Source organism: Dermacentor silvarum, chromosome 7 (assembly GCF_013339745.2).
Source record: "Dermacentor silvarum isolate Dsil-2018 chromosome 7, BIME_Dsil_1.4, whole genome shotgun sequence".
In the NCBI taxonomy this organism is placed as follows: domain Eukaryota; kingdom Metazoa; phylum Arthropoda; class Arachnida; order Ixodida; family Ixodidae; genus Dermacentor; species Dermacentor silvarum.
The window spans coordinates 74,515,167-74,533,711 of NC_051160.1; the positions used below are offsets into that span (position 1 = coordinate 74,515,167).

Sequence of the window (18,545 nt, forward strand, 5' to 3'; positions counted from 1 at the left end):
AGAAGCGTGCTGCCAATGACGTAACTCTCCAGCGCGTATGGGACACACGGACAAATGTAGTGTACTCTAAATGGTTGTGAGGAGCTCTTTCGTTGCTTAAATATTTTATTAGTTTCGGATAATGTTGTTTATTCCGTTTTCTAGGCGCGTGCTATGCCCAGTTTTCTAGGCCTGTGCTATGTGGCGTGGACTTCTGCTACACAATGATTATTGTTAGGTTTAATGTATCACCTCTTAGAATGCAGGACATTTGTTTATTAGTAAACTTTGTTTTGTAGTATAAAAACAACCCTTTCCATAGAAGCCTATTTGAACCTACCATCCGCACTCCTACACTAAGTAAATGCATCTTGATGCTCTGTCAACAGGGCACAACATATTTGTGGTGTGGCTGCCGACTCACCTGTAATCTTTATCAACGACTTTCCTGACAAATGTTGCCGGTCTGCCAACGAAGACACGCAGACGATTCCAATACCTTTGGTGAGGATGAACACTGCCGGGGAACTTCTGTTTGCTCGCAAAACGACACAAGTTTTATGAAGTTTTCCACGTGTCTTCAGTCGCCTATTTCGTAAACACCACTATTCGATACCGCTACGACTGCCATCGAGGCTTTCCCGCTGCGAAGCAACGTTGCTGTGCCACTGGTTGATGCGAGTGGCGTTTACCGATGCTTTCTCCGACAAAATTGGAATGAACGATAGCCCGACGTGCGATTCCAGTAGTTGCGAGGAAACCATCGAGTATATGTTCTGTACCTGTCCTGCACTATGACGTGCAACGCCTCTCTCACCAGACAACCTCGAACCGAATGGACTCGAGAGCGCTCTATGAGAGAAAAATACTCGGACTGTAACTACATAAATCGCTGGCACTAAAATCATCTAGGGCACTAATCCAGTGCTTCAAGTGCACCGGCCTGAGTGACCGTCCGTAGTGTTCCTGCGCATCCTTCCTCCTGCACTCAGTGCTCGCTCTCTCCTTCCTTTTCTCTTTCTAATCTCCCTATTCCTTACTCCAGTGTAGTGTAGCAACCCGGATGCTCGTCTGCTTCACCTACCTGCTTTTCGCCCTCTCTCTATCTGAGAGAAGAGAAAAAGAAATCACTGTTGATTTTTTCCTACAGATTCGTCACAAGGCTTCATTTCTCACTGGTGAAACCACGGTCTCGGTTCGGTGTTAGATTCCTGTTCTACAGTTCTAAATTATCTAAAATTAGGGCGCAGTGGCAATAGCGATCAAAAATGGCCTGAGCCAACGCTACAGCTAGCTAATTCGTTGCTCAGTTCTCCAACTACATTTCCGCACACGTCTATTCTTCTGCTTCTAGCATTCTTCGTATCACTGCTCTTATATAGACTACGGTATTAAAAATAAACTCAAAGCCACATGTGTAGGGCAACCGATGTAACTAGAATGCACCGAAATGGGGCATATGATTGAAACATTTGGAAGAAGTTGCTTTTCTGCTTAGAAAAGTCATGTGGACGTGTGCGGCAAAAGGTACTCTTCAACTACTCAGGCCTAAACATTACTTTATCGCGGAGGGCCTTGCCGGTGAGAGTTGCAAAAAATAGAACAGTTGGCTCGCGCATGGAAACACGAGCTATCGTCTCGGCAGTATCGCACGCGCTGCGTCAGCGATGCCGCGCATATGCAAAAACATCCGCCGACAGCTCCTTGAAGAGTCTATGTTATTGGGCACAGTGAAGCACACTCCATAACACATCCGCCTAGCGTATATACTGGACATCGCTCGCATGCAACAGCAGACACGCACTTCTACCATCGTTCGTGACTAGCCGATTTCATTCGTTGGGTTGAAGATGCACGGCGTCACGCTCACCCTCTTCGTTTTACTGGGATCCACAGGCCGCTGCGTAGCCCAGCGCTCAAGGTGTGGTACTTCATTTTCGTCTGTGTTATATACGCATTGATGACGCATCTGCGTAAACTGTTGTTTACAATAACGAATATGTACGCGTTGGAAAGCATTTCTAAGCATTTTTATGGTTATACCCGCCCAACGTACAAATCACTTGTGCTAGATGTTAATCATTTACCACCCGACGCACACGAACAGCCAAATGTTGTAATTACGTTGGCGCAATGCAACTCAGACGGATGTAAAAAACGGGTGTGGTATCATTACACTATCCTGGCCCTGTTTTAATTTTTTCCTACAACCGGTATAGACTTCGTGTTAGGAAGTGTAATAATATATTGACAATGGCGATGCCTGCTTTGCACTACACATTCAACTGGGAGGTTATACTGATGAATGAACGCGTTGAGTCCACGTTTCCTGGGATTAAACGTAGCACCCTAATAAAATAAAAGGCATTTAAAACAAAATAACTTAGCTAAAGGCAAAGCTTTGCTTTTTGTTTCTTTTTTTTTGGTTTTGCTTGTTGGCAAGCTGAGTGGAATACCTAGCAAACATAGTCTACAATTCTCGTCAACAATTACTCAGTCTTTTTTCGTCATTGATTGAGCGACAGGCTAAAAATCCAGGCTATAGGCCCATCCTGCGATAGCACATTGTGTCTGGTGGTCTTTCCTGCGTGTTTTAAAACGTGGTTTCTTGAAATATTCACACTCTGTGATACCATCCGCCGGTCATTGCCCATCAGTACGCTGCCGTCTTGTGCATTATGCGAGAAACGCCAAAATTGGCAACTTGGTAAGTGGAAGGTTTGTTCCAGGCTGCCGTGAAAACAAACTCCCCTCGTATTAGCAGATTAGTTGCTTGCCTCACTCGGTCATGAAGTCTAGCCAGGGACTAACTTGCAATATACAAACAACCACCGTCTTTTTTTTAGGAATTTCGTTTCTCATTTTCTTCCAAGGAAACTTCATCTTTTTCTTTCTTTCAAATATGGTCAACCTGCAGCATTTCGCTTTGTAGAACTTTTTTTTCTTTTCTGGCAGAAGCAGTGACCAAGTGGTTCGTGAAATTTCATTAGGTGGACGCTCTAGTGAAGATAAGCAGTGAAGTAGAAGATAGTCCATTCCGCAAGAATAATTCGTTTCAAGTATAACTTTGTTTTCTCTTCCAAGCAATGTCCTGGCCGGGGAAGCTGACCGTACAATATCCGTTCCATTGATCAACCACAAAAATGTAAGCAAACGTGAGCACTTCTCTGATGTATGTCACAACTTGCATGCGATCTTATTTACTCATACAATGTGACTAGGCGGCAATAGGACAATACATAAACGAGCTTTAAATAACATTACACCACTAATATTGAGAAAAACTACACAAAAAACCACAATTGGCATTGAGATGGCAGCTATAACATCACTCTTACAAAGCTAGAGCTGACAGTGCAGTGGAGCAGTGAACAATGTAATCAACTTCAGTACGAAACGGAGATGCTGCAAATTTAGTGACATATATCATTAAAATCTGGCAACTGATGCAACCATGGTTTGGGTTGTAGTATGGTTTATTTGGTGCGCTGTATCATGAAATCTGTCGGGAAAGTTATTGGCACCAAGTTTCTCCCTCGTGTCGTAGAGTTCCTGCCAAGATTACTCTAAGCGAGAGGCCTGCCTGCTATTTTCTAGCCGTGTCGGTCTGGCATTTTCGCTACCACAAGTGCCACAAAATTTGGTAATCTGATTTAAAGTAAGAAATTAAAGAGATTTCTTGAAGATATATTAACAACGGCCGCAGAAGCTAGATTTTCATAAGAAGTTTATTTGAACAAAATATAACGTTGTAAAAAGCCGCCAGGATGACAGTCTACAACGCTTTATTTTACTTGCATAGTCAGCCTTATAGCTAAGAAAGAAAGTACGACTAGCTAACATTTTAGGTAGATATTAAATCATAGCAGAGTATGAGGTAGATTACTACAGATACTACAATGTCAATATAACGTGGGTTGGATATCGAATACGGGAGTGAAACTTAGAGCAAAGTTATACCCTATATACAACCAAATATTTTCATCATTCAGTACAGCTTCTATTAGTTTGCTTCCTGTATTTTGTTGCGAGTAATAGTAACTTCAAAATGTGGCACACAGCGCACAGAACTTATTATTATGCGAAAGAATGACGTTGCTATAGAAAACTCACATATACTTGTATTCGTATTGTACCAAGGAGAGCAAGAAGTCTATTTGCTTTGAAAAATGGTGGCCATGGTACCTCCTTGATACCAAGCGGTCCGTTAGGTACAGTTTCCAAACCACGCCTCAATTCCGCTTTTCAAAAAAGTAGAGACTAAGGAAACTATTCCAATGGTATATCTCGCAGCTCACATACACCGTGGTGCTGAAGATAGGTACGCCACGACAGGAATTCAAGGTCATGCTTGATCCGGCGGGAATTACCTGGGTTCCCGCCTACTATTGCACTGAAGGAGAACCATGCTGTACGTATATTTGGCCAAATTTTTCTCCAAAAGCTTAGCCAAAATGATTGTGCTAAAACCATCTGCCATACTTTCAGGGCAGAACTAATGTTGACTTAAGGGTGATCATACAGGCGCTTCAAAATCAAAAACATAATCGGATGCAAAACAAAAATACGAAGTTTGTCGCGTAGTAACACTCACAAAGCTACTCACATCTGTATCTTTACTCTTTCAGTGCTCTAGTGCTCACACACACGCATGTTTATTTCTGTTCATAATTTTTGTCCACCCAATGCCCAATGTTACGACTGATGACTGGCACTGAGGGGACTCTTAAACACGTTCTCTCAATGAGCCAAATCACATTGATCTCGGATCAGTTGTTAGAGCGCTTCCTTTTAGAGTGCCTACCATATAAGGCATCGCCGCTGATGGAGACGCTGGCACTGGTAGCATTTTTAAGGACAACAAACCTGCAAAAATGGCTTCACCCTATATTGGTGTTGATTCTGTGGCACTTGATTCAGTGCAGTCATAGTGTGCGGCCATCATGATCGACTGTGATTCTAAGTGCTATATTTGCCTCTCTCTCTACTTTGTACATACCTTCCTATCTCCTTTCTTATTTTCCAAGCGTTTCATCTCTTTGTTTAGTCTATGAACTTCTCTTAAACCTTTTTTTGCTAAGGTACAAAATATATGGCCTAACATTTTTTCTATTGTTATATTCTTTACGATGCGTAAATACTTACAAAATAAAATATACGAAGGTTTCTCTAAAATCTGAGTGAGAGGCCGTGGGTAAACAATATTGTTGCTCAAAAAACGTATATTTACATATATTTACAAGTAAGGCGAGTAGCACAGGCGGAACAGCAGACAAGATGGTGAGGTCAGACTCCAACTTCTGTCTTTCACCCCGGGCGAAAATACTCGCACCATCAGGGCAGGTCAAAGTGTGCACATCAGCGGACGGGTTATACGACTCTAGTCGACCAACGTGAACTACATCGGTCGGGGCGGGCGCAGATGGCTCCATTGGCTTTGCTGGTGCACTTTTGTATGTCATTTCTTCAGGGACTTGGTGCAGAACGCGATAAATACCGTTGTAGCGTGCTGAAAGCTTCGATGCCAGGCAAACGTTTCCAGTCGGCGACCAGAGGAGCAGTAAGGATTCATGAAAGTAATAGGCATCCTTATGACGGCAATCGTAACGGAACTTCTGTGACGCCGGCGAGATCGTAAGGCAATCACGCGCAAAATGACGCGCAGCGTTTGGCCTTGCGATAGCATCTTGCGCGTACTCCTATGGTTGTTGTGGAGTTGCTGGTAGTAAAGTATCCATGCGTAATGTCGGGTACAGCAATAAAGAAGATAAAATTGTGAACAACCTGCAGTAGTCTGGTGCGATGAATCATAGGCGAATGTAAGAAAGGGTAACGTAACATCCCAGTTGCGGTGGTCGGCGGAAACGTACGTGGAGAGTATGTCACTTATGGTGCGATTCATTCGTAAATTCCGAGGGTGATAGGCGGTGGTGGCTCTCTGTTTTATGGAACATGAGCAGAGAAGGTGATCGATGACATGAGACAAGAAGTAAGAACCACGATCGGTGAGCAGCTGACGAGGACCTCCATGATGCGGAAGCGCATCGTAGAGAAGGAAATTGGCAATACCGGCAGCACAGCTGGTTGGAAGTGTGCGTGTAATAGCGTAACTGTCGCAACAGCGACCCACTGTTCCCTGACGCAGATGTACGAAGGGGTTCGAGCAGATCGAGGCCGACATCGATAGGGCGAAGACGGCCGGCGGGAAGCGTCGGTGGCCTCTTGCGTCGCTAGCACAACTCGCAGCTGCAGCTGCGGCATGCCAGCATACTTCTGTACGGTGCGATAAAGCCCAGGCCAAAAGAACTGACGCCGCCCGCGATCATCAGTGCGCTTTGCCCCTACATGACCTGCTGTGGGTTCCTCATGAAGCTGTTCGACAGTAGAACGCATATGAGAGGGCACCATAAGCAAGTGCTCAGGGCCTTCGAGGTATAATACACTATGGCGGTATAAAGTTCCACTACGTGAGGTGAACAACCGGGGCGACTTGTCAGAGGCGGGCGAACTGAGATGGTTTATGATGGTACAAAGCCAGATCACACCACTCTTCATCGCCCGAAATGAACAAACTCAATGAAGAAATGAAAATGAAGAAGAGATTAAAAAAGCGCAGGAGTCGGCGTCAGGGTTGCGGCTGTCGCATGGATCAAAGGTACATCGGGACACGCCATCCTTGCCCTGATGTAATTGGCCAAACATGTGCACGACGGAAAACGAGTAGTCTTGTAAGCGCACAGCCCAGTTTTCAAGACGGTGTTTAGGGTATTTTAGCGACGAAAGCCAGCAGAGCTCATGGTGGTCAGTCACTACCGTGAATGGACAGCCAAAGAGATAGGGCCAAAATTTGTGGATGGACCGAGCAAGGTCAAGGCATTCATGCTCTCTGATTGATTAGTTGCGCTTTGAAGCAGAGAAGAGACGGCTGGTGTATGCTATAACGCAGTAACATCCACCCTGGCGCTGGGCAAGGATGACTCCGAATACGTATCCACTGATATCCGTCCGAACTTCCGTAGAAGCAGATGGTTGGATGTGCGGCAATAGAGGAGAAGTCGTGAGAAGGCGGATAAGCGTAGAAGATGCATGAGCTTATCTACGGCCCCCATAAAAGCTCCCACAAAAAAAAAGAAACTGCATGCCTCCAGTAACGTGCCTCATGTGGTCTTCATATAAACTGCTCTAACTTTCCGACACTTGGTCAGAATGGCAACCCTAAAAAATACGTATCTTTCTTGAGAAGTTCGGTGAGTGGACGTGCGATGTCCTGTATAGTGATCTGGTCCAGGTGCCTGCAATCGGCATGGAAACGCCAGGTGCTATCTTTTTTTCTTGACGAGCACAACTGGAGATGCTCATGGGCTACACGAAGATTCTATGTATTTTTCTGCGATCTTGTCGACTTCTTATTATGTTCTCGCCACTTCTGCAGCGGAAACAGCAATACGGACGTCGATCAAAAAGAGTCTGGGCCGCCAGTGTCGCTTCGGTGCATGACAACCGTTGTCTGGCCATGTAGGCGTTTGTCGACATCAGCACCACCCCAATACAACGCTAACTCACGGCGAAGCCCATCAGCCTGCGCACGTGAGAGGTCCGCGGTGCTAATTTTGTCAAGTGCACTTGTCAGCAAGTCCCCTGATCCCGCTGCGCATGTAAAACATGGGGTGGGGGCTTCAGATGTTAGCATGGAGAGCTGACAGCCATTTATGGATGACGACGCTGCAAGCGAAATTCGGGAAGTTGAGCATGGGTGGATAATACAAAGTTGAGCACAGGCAGATAAGCCTCGTGGTTGACAATTTCAACAACCGTGTATGGTATGGTCACACTGGGTGCCAGGACAACTTCAATAATAATGGATGCAACGTAATCCCCGTGAGCGACAAAAGAGGGTGTCAAAGAAGTAGTGGATTGGGGTGAAAATCGCACAAGCTCTAGAGAACATAGTCGCGTAGGGGTAGCAGCAAGAGTCTCGGGAACAGAAGGCAGTTTAAGTTGAAGGACACCGGTGCCACACGAGGGCGTTATGTGTTGTCGAAAATTCAATGCCCAAGATCACTTCGTATGGGCACTGCTCAAGCGCAACAAATGGAGCGCTTGTTCAATGGCCAGATACATTGCAGCGGGCAGTACACATTCCAACAACGCTAGATTTGCTTCCATCGGCGACTCTTACTGTACGGTGCACGGCAGGTGTCAGGACTTTCCTCAGTTCCTCACGAAGACTAGCACTCATCACCGACATTTGCACTCATCACCGACAGGGCAGTAAAAGTAACACCGTCGACTTGGACTGTGACAAAAGTTTTAGACAATAGACAATAGACTAGACTATTAGACAATAGCATCCATAGTAGCACAGTTCCTGAATACCAAGAGCTTTCTGTTGCCCCACTGTCCTCTGGATTGTAAGTAGAGCTGCAATTCCCAGCTAGGTAGAGGTAACTGTATAGGTGTTTCGAGAAGCTCACAAACCGACGTTCTTGTTGGAAGGCGTGTGTGACAGCAACCCCATATATATATATATATATATATATATATATATATATATATATGCCACTGGAAAACAACCGCATATCATCCCCAGACCAACGGACTAACCGAGCGCCTTAATAAGACCCTCGCTGACATCCTACGCAAGTACGTCTACGTGGCACGACGTGCCTTACGTAACTTTCGCATACAATACCGCTCGACCAGAAACTACTCGAATGACACCCCTCAGCTTGGTCCAGGATCGCGAAGCCACGACTACGTTGGAAGCCATGCTGCTGCACGAGTATGAAGACATACCTAGCGACGTTGACAAATGTACTCAGCGCGCCGAAGAAGCCAGACAGCTTTCCCGCGTACCTATCTGCTATCAGCAAGATCAAGATGCACAACGGTACAATCTTCGACACAGGTCCATTCTCTACGCTCCCGGCGATGAAGTATGGGTTTGGATACCCATACACCGTCGTGGACTTTCCGAAAAACTGCTAAGACGCTACTTTGGGCGGTACAGAGTGATCCGACGCCTGAGCAACATGACCTACGAGGTCGTTCTTCACAATGAGAGTAGCTGTAGTCGCCGCAAGCACTTACCCGAAGTGGTGGATGTGGTGCGGATGAAGCCGTATCTGTCGAACTAAGTTTCTTTTATTCTGTTCCATTTTTTTTGCGTGTGTTACTCGATCTGTGCCTTTGTACACCGCCCTCATATGGTTAAGTTGCGCACCGGGACGATGCTGCCTCCGGAAGGACGCAAATGCCGCCCCTGCACTCCGATGAAGCAGAGGACTATGCGAGCAGACATGAGCGTTTCTATCAAGGCGTGGCGACGAAGTCGCGGTGGCGCGCAGTATTAAAAAGGTGGACTGCTGCTTTTCCTCTTGATCAGTGCTATGCGACCTCTGTTTTTGACGTTGCGACAATATATATATATATATATATATATATATATACAATTGTCGTATTGCTTCTTGGTTTCTTATGATATGACAAATGAAAATTGGGCCCCACGGTTTCCTTTTTTCTCGTTAGTTGCATAGCAAGAGTCTTGTATCCGACAGAGCTTTTATGGCTTAAAGTAGCATGTGAGGGCTTATTGACCAGTTTCCTGCACCCGAAAACGTTCACGTAGACGTGACGCCTGTGGCAGAAACGATGCACCACATCCACCACCAAGGCCCGTGACTGGTGGCGCTGGCTAACACTGCCAGGGTTACTTCTAGTAGATAAACATAACTACTCCAGAAAGTGGATGGGAAAACGACACCATCGCTCTCAGTTGCTGGCCAAATGGCCCGGTCAACTTGCTGGTGAAAGACCTACGAAGCGCAGAAAGAAAAGTAAGAAAAAGACAAGCCTATCGAAAGAGCGGGTTGAGTTGATAGAACGATGGAGGTAATAGTATCCATCACAGATGCATGCGAAAGAGTGGCTGATTTTACAGCGAGTTAACTGCAAGCCGTAGACAGCATGGTCAGACGGCCTGCTCAGAGCTGTGAAATGGGAACAGCCGCTGGAACTCGCTGCCAAGAAATCAAACACTGGCTTGCGGAAGACTCGCGTCGTGGCATGATAAGGCGAATAGGAGAGACCACTAATTCTGCCTTTAGAGAGGCAAAAAAAAAGAAACCATGCGATAAGAAAGCGCCAGGACCCCTCAACGGAGTCGGGTTTCTGAAACGCTACTACAGTGATTCAAACACCCAAAGAACGTGTTTTCACAATGCCCGTGCTTCGCTAGAAGAACCCTCGTGAACCGCCCTGGACATTTTTATAAGGAGTTTTGCTTCCACGGAGCTCAACATATGACGCACCGACTCAAGCTAAATATATATATATGTTCAACACTAATGTTCGACATCAGCTTAGTTTCCCTTCCACCATCAGAAATTTCCAGTATAGTTACAGTTGACCAAAAGAGGAGAAACAATAATACCCGGAAGTATTTCACCTCAGCAGGCTTGCCGTGCCTATATTGGCACTCTCCCTGACACGTTCATTATATGGCGACCAGCTATTTTCAGAGCTTCGCCGTTCCACTCATGTGTGAACAAGTGTGTCTATTTTATAACTTCATAGCGAGTGAGTGAGGAATAAAAAGGAGGAAAGGGAGGTAGATTACCCAGGGAAAGATGCTCTTGCAAATATATTATTAAGTATTTCATAAGATCCTAAAGATTAGTAATAAATGTTGGTAAAATGGTGCCAAAATGTGACTTGGATAGCCGGGGCAGAAATTCAAAAGTGGGGTCAGTATCCTCCGTTAATACCTGCCTACACATGCGCCAAAGACCCAACCCTGGTATAAATGGCTCGCACACATTCGCCCAAGATCAACCTCCAAATCTAATTTTAGTTATCATCTCTTGTCCATGTCTCATTACCTTAGGAAAGTTTGATTGGAACGACATGTGCATCACTCCAACTTTGTAATATCTTGAGTTTTTTCGATCTCTAGTTGGACACAAGATGTACGATTGGAGCGAGTCGATAACGCAAACAAGTGATTGGGAAGACGGCGTCACCGATTTTGGCAGGTAAGCGTGTGCGCCTGCTTCTAAATGACGTTTTTACCCTTTTTTATTTTAAAAAGAGCTTCAAGTAATCGCTTGAAATAAAATGCCTATAATGGGTGGTCCTTTCGCCTTTATGCCATTAAACAGTGGACATCAACATCTTCAAAAGGGCGCTTTTTATTTCCATAATATATAGGAAAAGCTATTTCTCGAAGATCAATGTTTTATCATAAGCTTAATAATAAAGTGATGAAAAATATTTTCATTGCTGAATTCAAGCCCCCCTTTAGAAAGCCATACAAATTTAGGACAAATCTGAGAATTAGCGCCAAATTCCAGACAGTCATCTCTGAAGTCGGCTTAATTATGCAGATTGTCTAAGCTAAAAGTAACCAAGGTTTTAAATACTATGGAGTCTGCTAACGGGCTGACACGAACTAATTTGTGTTCCGAATTGCGCGACATATTCAGCGGTATTTTTTGTTTTTCGTTTTGCAAAGTCAACTAATCAGTATAAACTAACTGCCTGACTTGGTAAATAATGGCTTCAGGAAGAAACTGCTAATATGAAAGTTGCACGTCCCATTTAAAAATAGCCGACCGAAGTGTTTTCAACTAAATACCGTTTATGGAGCTTACGAGTATTGTACTTGTCCTTAAAAAATTAAAGCCCGCGAAATACAAAACAACCGCGTGGTACCGCCGCTATTTCAGCGTCCCTAGACGACCGATCAGGAACCGAAATTGCTTGCCTTTTTTCGAGGTTCACTCGCGTGCCTCGTCGCCATCGGGCGCACAGCGCGAGCGGCGGTGGTGAAGGTGTGTTGCGCTTCGACGTGATGTGGCATAAAGATATCATTCACTTCACGTGTGGAATGCAACCGGAACACACAAGGCAAAAAATAAAAAAAGCGCGGGCTTGAGTACATGTTTACCGCAGAACTGTTGAACCGTGAAGGAAAATTCAATTGGCATGTTCTTCTATTTATGCGCGATCACATCTTACTAGCGAGAGTTGCAGGTGCGTACCTTGCGGCCACCGGAAACTCCACGTCAGTCCCGGACAACATTGCAGAGACAAGGGTATTTCGTTTCTTGAGCGGTCGTCTGGGAGCGCTGAAATAACGGCGCTATCGCGCACTTGTTTTTGTATTTCGCGGGCTTTCTTTAAAGGCAAATACAAGAAGTTCCATCAACGTAACTCAGTTGCAAGCACTTCAGTCGACCATTTTTAAATGCTATCTACAACTTTCGTATTGACACTTTCTCGGTGAATCCAATGTCTAAAAAGTTAGATCAGGAGTCATACTGATTAATTGACTTTGCAGAGTGAAAAATATTACCACACACTAGGTCGCGCGATTCTCACCATCACTGAGTTGTTTTAGTCCAGCACACTTTGCCGTTTTTAAAGTTTTTGTCACTTTAACTGAGACACCCTGTATAATCTATTGGCATTCGATACTTTTCCGTTAAACATATTGCCACAGCTAAATCAAACGCAATGCCAATTATTTCTGACATAATTCGGACGTGATCAAATAAAATTACATTTTATTAGTATAAAACTAGAGAAATAAAGGTATTATTTGCAGAAGGAGGTGCATATTCAGATATTATACTCGAAATTCATGTCAGAAATATACAACATTTATAGAAATGATGTCTGTATTGCGTTGACGGTATTAAACAATGAACAAGAATAACTGCTGCCTCAACACTGCTATAATTTTAATGTGGAACCTAAGGTAAATATATGACAACCCAATTAAACTCTCTTTTTATCGCGGTTAACCTTGCGATTTGTTGTGGACGAAATGACCGCCACGTCAAGTATTGTATCCACTGAAGGAAAAATGCATCGTAAGATAGAGGCGTATTTTTTAATTTTTTTTTATCTGATGACAAGAAAATAAACCTTAGAGATGAATGTGGCATAAATCCGCTTAGGTTTCTATCAAACGGCGTATACTGCCGCTGTTAAATGCCCTGAGCAACTACAACATCGTTCTCACAAAATTGCTTTTCAGATAATGTGGACGCAGAGTAGCCTTCGTAGAAAATAGCACGTTAGAAATACCGGTTGAAGCTTCATGAAACGCTATCAAAAATGGACGTCTCTGACACCTTGGCGCAACCATTACCCCTTGGTGTAAATGACGCGGAACCTGGAGCGTTGAGACAGAGCCAGGTGCCTCGGAATAACCTCAAAGATCAGGCGGCATGTGAAAGTATCGGAGGCCCTGGTATTGGGCCTTGTGTCGCATTAGCTAACCACGTTGCCTACCAAAGCCCTATTGAAACGTTACTCTCAAATTATACGCTATCCAGTCCTGCTAGTTCGATAGCATTGCTTCGGAAGCATATGCTATACTCGTTTATGAGAATCTTGACCAAAGCAAGATATCATTTCAGGTGGTTTTACGAACAAAAATAGCGTTCAGCAATTTTTGTATCGCTATTGTAAATGGAAGATTAGTAGTAATTTATTTCTTGAGGTCACGTTATTAGGGCCCTTTGGCTTCGTTCTTTGTAGCCGACCGTCAGGCTTCCGCTTTTTCAGCTTCGGTGAGACAATGAAATGAACGTGGCCTATTTTCACACCATATTTCTTTTACAAAGCGACATTGGTAAATAAGTACATTCAGAGCAGCGCTGGTTTTTATAATCTTCAAGGTGCCACATGACGGGACACAGATAATTTATCTCTCGTTGTGAAGGCGAGGCTCCCTTTGCAACGCTCTCAGCCAAGGTGCCTCGAGCCAACTTATAAGCAAAAAAAGCTTTAATGAGCTATTTGCCGCACAAGCATTAAATTTTAACATTTAAGTCGCTTGAACCATTCCATACGAAATATTAAGTTGCATTTATCCTTTACTACAATATTAAAACTACGCAACAGATTTACTTTGGGCGTTACATCCTGACTTATCCGTCGGATGGTGCATCTGGTTGTTAGGATGGTACTATATATCCTGCCGCAAACCGAAATGATTTATGAAGACAGATTGCATGCTATAGATCTTAAAAGTGGTTATTTTAAGATACTCAAGTAATAAATGTTATACTCTGTAGACGTGCAACATCATGAGCGTAAGCATTCCATCTTGTCTTCAGGGGCAACGTCACCGGATACACGTTTCGGGATACTCACGAACTAGGAGGCGTGGACGTCGGGAATCTTTATTTCGTCAGTGGCACAGGCTTCCACGGCGTACCCAGCTTCGTGAACGAGCCATTCGATGGCGTTTTCGGACTCCGTCCTCGGTCCGAACTCATCACTTTACTGAAATGGCCAACTCAGGAGTCATCGGCAAGCCCTGGGTGGGACTGTACTTCAGCAACGACGAAAATGTTCAAGGTGAAGCACTGTTTGGAGGTGCAAACAAGCAGCACTACGAGGGTTCGCTGACCTTTGTGGATGCTCTCGACAGTGCTTTCCAGTTCCATCTGGATGGGTAAGTGCTGCTACAAGGCAATCTATAGTGGTCAACCGAGAAACTTCACCTGCAGCCAACGTTTCGACAAGAAGACGTGTCTAGGCAAGTCCTCTTGCCCAAACGCTGGCTTCAGTGACAGTCCGTGTTCTACAATTGCTGATCACTTCAAGCCTCCATCTTCCTGTGAACTTTGTCGGCTAGAATGTCTACGAAGTTATGCGACACGCTCGCTTATTATTCACGAGTTTCGATGGTAGTGCTAAGGACTGTGTGTCCGAAGTTTCCGAGGTCAAATTAAACTGTAAATATTGAATCGAGAAGAAAAATGTTATCCTAAAGGTACGTTTTGTAGCTGGTTCACTGTGCGCACTCGGAAGTTGGAAGTGTGTATTCGAATTCAAGCACCCATATGACCGTATCTCTGGGCATTGTCGTCGTATTCAGATGTCTGTTCTTCTATTCTTAGTCCAACTTTCCACTCTAACTCTAATCACACATTCAGGTACGAAGTAGCTGGTCAGAAGCAAGTGCTACCACAGTCCGCATCGTGGGGCCGGCCAGCTCCAACCGAGCCATTCATTGGGGGCCCAGCCAGTGAAATCAGCAAAATCAACATCCTACTCGCCGCACGTAAGGTCGAAAATGGCAGAGTAAGTAAATAGGCCGTCATTAACGTTGTAGAGACAAACTAATGGTACATTCGAGTGGTTCTTGCCGTACTCCAACTCAGTTTGCAGCGATGCAGAGCCCTCTCAAGATCTAAGTCATCAAAAGATGAATCCGCGTATCTACGTGATCGAGTTTATATCAAATCTCTGTCGCGCTCCCAGGTTGAAGGTGGGAGCGCCTCCAAGCGCTATGAGCTACATCACGGCGCTCTGAATGAACTAGGCGAATATGCTCCCGGTTCGCGGTTTCGACCGGCTGAATTCGACGCTGATTTCGACCGGCTGATTTTGACATGCTGCCACATGAGGCTCGCAAAGTCCTGCAATATTAAACGCGTTTTAAGGTAATTGCCACAGAGAACTTTTTTTTATTTGTGTATTGAAGCACGGCACTTAAGGTAGGGGCCTTTCCACTAATGAGTGTTGCCTGATGGAAAATGACCTAGCCAATTCGACAAAAAGTTAAACGAAGGCAATGATAAAAATGAAATGTTACACAAAATTTGCACGATGCTCCGCCTTTGATAGCTCACTATAACCAAAAGAGAGGGGCTGTGATGGTGTCAAAGGATGCATGGACTGATAAGAACATAATAAATAGTGAACATCATTACCGTGATGGTTGACGACCCCATGCTCCTTTCCACTTCATCAGTGCTACAGTATGTTCGATTGTGGGCTTGGTATTGTTTATGTTTTGTTTAATTTTTTTTTTCACTTTTCCTTCACGCCTACGTCTGAAACAAGATGAGGGTCATCCAACGTGCATTGAGTTAGTATTTTTGTCATGAGGTATTTTTGCTTAGAGGCTTGCGTTCTTTGCCGAAACTGGGCACGCTGTCGCGAACGCAACGAGGATGCGCTATCAAAGAAGAAGTTGGTTTGGAATTCTGGACTCCCTTTAGGGGTACAACCTTAGAGTTGTTGCCGCAACATAGCGTGACTTTATGTATAATGATAGTTTAGCAAATTTATGTCTGAGTAGTAGGTGTTTCCGATCCAGTATGTTCATACTAAACCATTTCAGACCGCAAAATATACGGGCACTCAGTGCAAAATGATAATAAAAAGGTACGGGGAAAGAGGAGCGCTAAAGGCCACAGGTCTTATGGTTTGATATTTATGTCTCTAGCGTGTTTCAATCATTTTCTGGTTTAACAGTTAATATATCATCGCTATAACATCCCACCGTAGCCAGAATGATAGGACGAATGATTCAAAACATGTTATTGTCAACCGATTCATTCACCGGAAGGACTCCAGGCGATTGGCAAAAATATTTTTTTACTGACTCCCGGTTGCTAACTAAAACATAATCCCTTGCATCTTAATGTTGGTGCTGGTGCCTGTGGTGGCCGATATTTTTTCCAGGAGTTATTCTGGGAAACAGGAACTCGACATTGATATCAAGCGCTTTTAATCAGATTGAAACATGAGAACAATGACAATTATGCCCGTCAATGTTTATAACGTGCTACACAAAACTATACCTTATGCATAATTGAAGTGCGAAACAAGTGCCTTGCTCAACATTTATCCCTGCCGAACGCAGTACGAGCTTCGCTGCAACGTCACGCCCTCCGAAGTCACCTTCGTGATTGGTGGGATGGACATTGTTCTGCGACCAGAAGACTTCGTCGTGAAGGTACGACCTCGATTTCGCCACCACGGAAAGCAGTGACGCTCTCCGGTTAAATAAAACTCTACAAGGGTTCAAAAAAGAACCTTGCAGTCTCATTTAAGGTTAGGTTTTTTTTAATGGGTCACTGTGTAATGACGTACAGTCATGCCGTTTTTCTGGACAGATTCGCAGAATGTATAGAAGGCGCACCAGAAATAAACTAAGTGGGTCTAATCTTCCTTAAAATTGATTTTTTGTATTACAAAATACAAAACGGGAGATTTCAATGCCAGATTGTTGATTCTATATTATTGTTCTACACATTTTTGGACAGTTACACTGATTTGTTGTTCAGTATGGCCATATTCGCTGAATGTATACAAATATTACAAAATTATTTAGCGCATAGCAAGGCATCACCACGGTCACTTAATTAAAAATACCCTTCGTTCTCATAAGCCCAAGCCCCCTGAGACCAAACTGACAGTTCATGCAACAACAAGAATTGTATAATTTAAAAGGACCAATATGAGTGTGCGGGCCAAGAAATGCAATATTTCCCAGCTGAATGAGGCATTCCTCTTTTGATGTAGCATAAAGGGCATATATTTTCCAATGCAGTGTCTGAATACGTCTATACATTGCAGTGTGGTGCATTGTGCGTGCATTAGTGTTTTTTATCGCACTGAGCACACCTTAGAACGTCGCGAAATTGAGAAATATACAAGGCGCTTCCCCTCTCACATCAGCATTTGCTAAAATCATTTATGAAGACAAGAGCTGGTGAAGATATACTTTCGGATAGTTCCGGTGCGGAAAGAAATGTACTGATGCTAAAAATACTTAAGGCTCCTTAGAAAATCAAATATCCTGAAATTGGCAAAGCACTACGCGAAATCTTCTGACAGCAATCGGCCGATTTTATAGATAGAATGATATCGTCCGTGGAAAGCTTCGTATACGAATGCATATTTGGCGCTACGAAATGGAAGCTTTCTTTTATCGGAGAGTATATCGAAAACAATATAAGGAAATACGATAAGTATGAAATTGTTGTATGTGCGAGTACTCAAATCATTGAAGTGTCACTGAAACAAGTGACATTGTAACAGTCGTAAACAGGTAACGGTCGTAAGTGAAAGCCAATGCGCTTGTCAAGTTCATGTCCCAAGGTGGCCCTCGAGTCGGTATGTTTTCTTTTTGTCTAGTAATGTTGTGGCGCTCGAGATGCCAGTTACAGTCAACCCTTCTTTTGGCCTAGAACACAGCAATAAATGCGACGCTTTCGCATCTCTCATTAAGACTAAAAAAGTACAAAGGTAATTAACACATAACGAAGCAACTAGCAAATTGCTCTGCAAGTTTTATGCGGTAGTTTGGGCTATGAACGACTCAAAACCTTCTGTCGGAATAACGGCAAACTGCATCATGTTCCCAGGTTGAAACTTCTTCGGGCACGATTTGCTACAGCGGCTTCGTTGAAGCGGAAAAGACGGCGAATGCAAGTTGGCAGTTCGGCCTGGTGTTCCTCCGACGAGTATACACCGTGCTCGAGGCGCCTCTTGTGTCCTCAGGCCACGGCCGACTGGGCCTCGCCCTAGCGCACTAAGTTTTCAGCTCGTTACTCGGAGTATATATACCATGTCGTCAAGACGAGAGTACATAATCACCTGCTGTCTTGTAATAAAAACGAACTTAAATAAACGTTTTCGGCGTGTCATAAATGGCTGAAAAGCTTATGCGCAATGACCTTGTTCGATCTGTTGCTCGCGTAATAGATGTACACCACGTCCTGGAAATCTGCCGTGATTGGACTTTCCGGTGC

General features: G+C 44.2%; 1 protein-coding gene across 1 annotated transcript; it reads left to right on the plus strand.

Moving 5' to 3' along the window:
* The first annotated feature begins 1,677 nt into the window (after positions 1-1,677).
* LOC119458237 (lysosomal aspartic protease-like) lies at positions 1,678-18,420 on the plus strand. Its single transcript, XM_037720066.2, is given in 10 exon segments — positions 1,678-1,900; positions 3,064-3,124; positions 4,273-4,390; positions 10,934-11,012; positions 14,109-14,253; positions 14,255-14,278; positions 14,280-14,449; positions 14,934-15,081; positions 16,652-16,744; positions 18,159-18,420. Coding segments are annotated over 10 exon segments (1,080 nt in total). The 5' UTR covers positions 1,678-1,829; the 3' UTR covers positions 18,330-18,420.
* Positions 18,421-18,545: the final 125 nt, after the last annotated feature.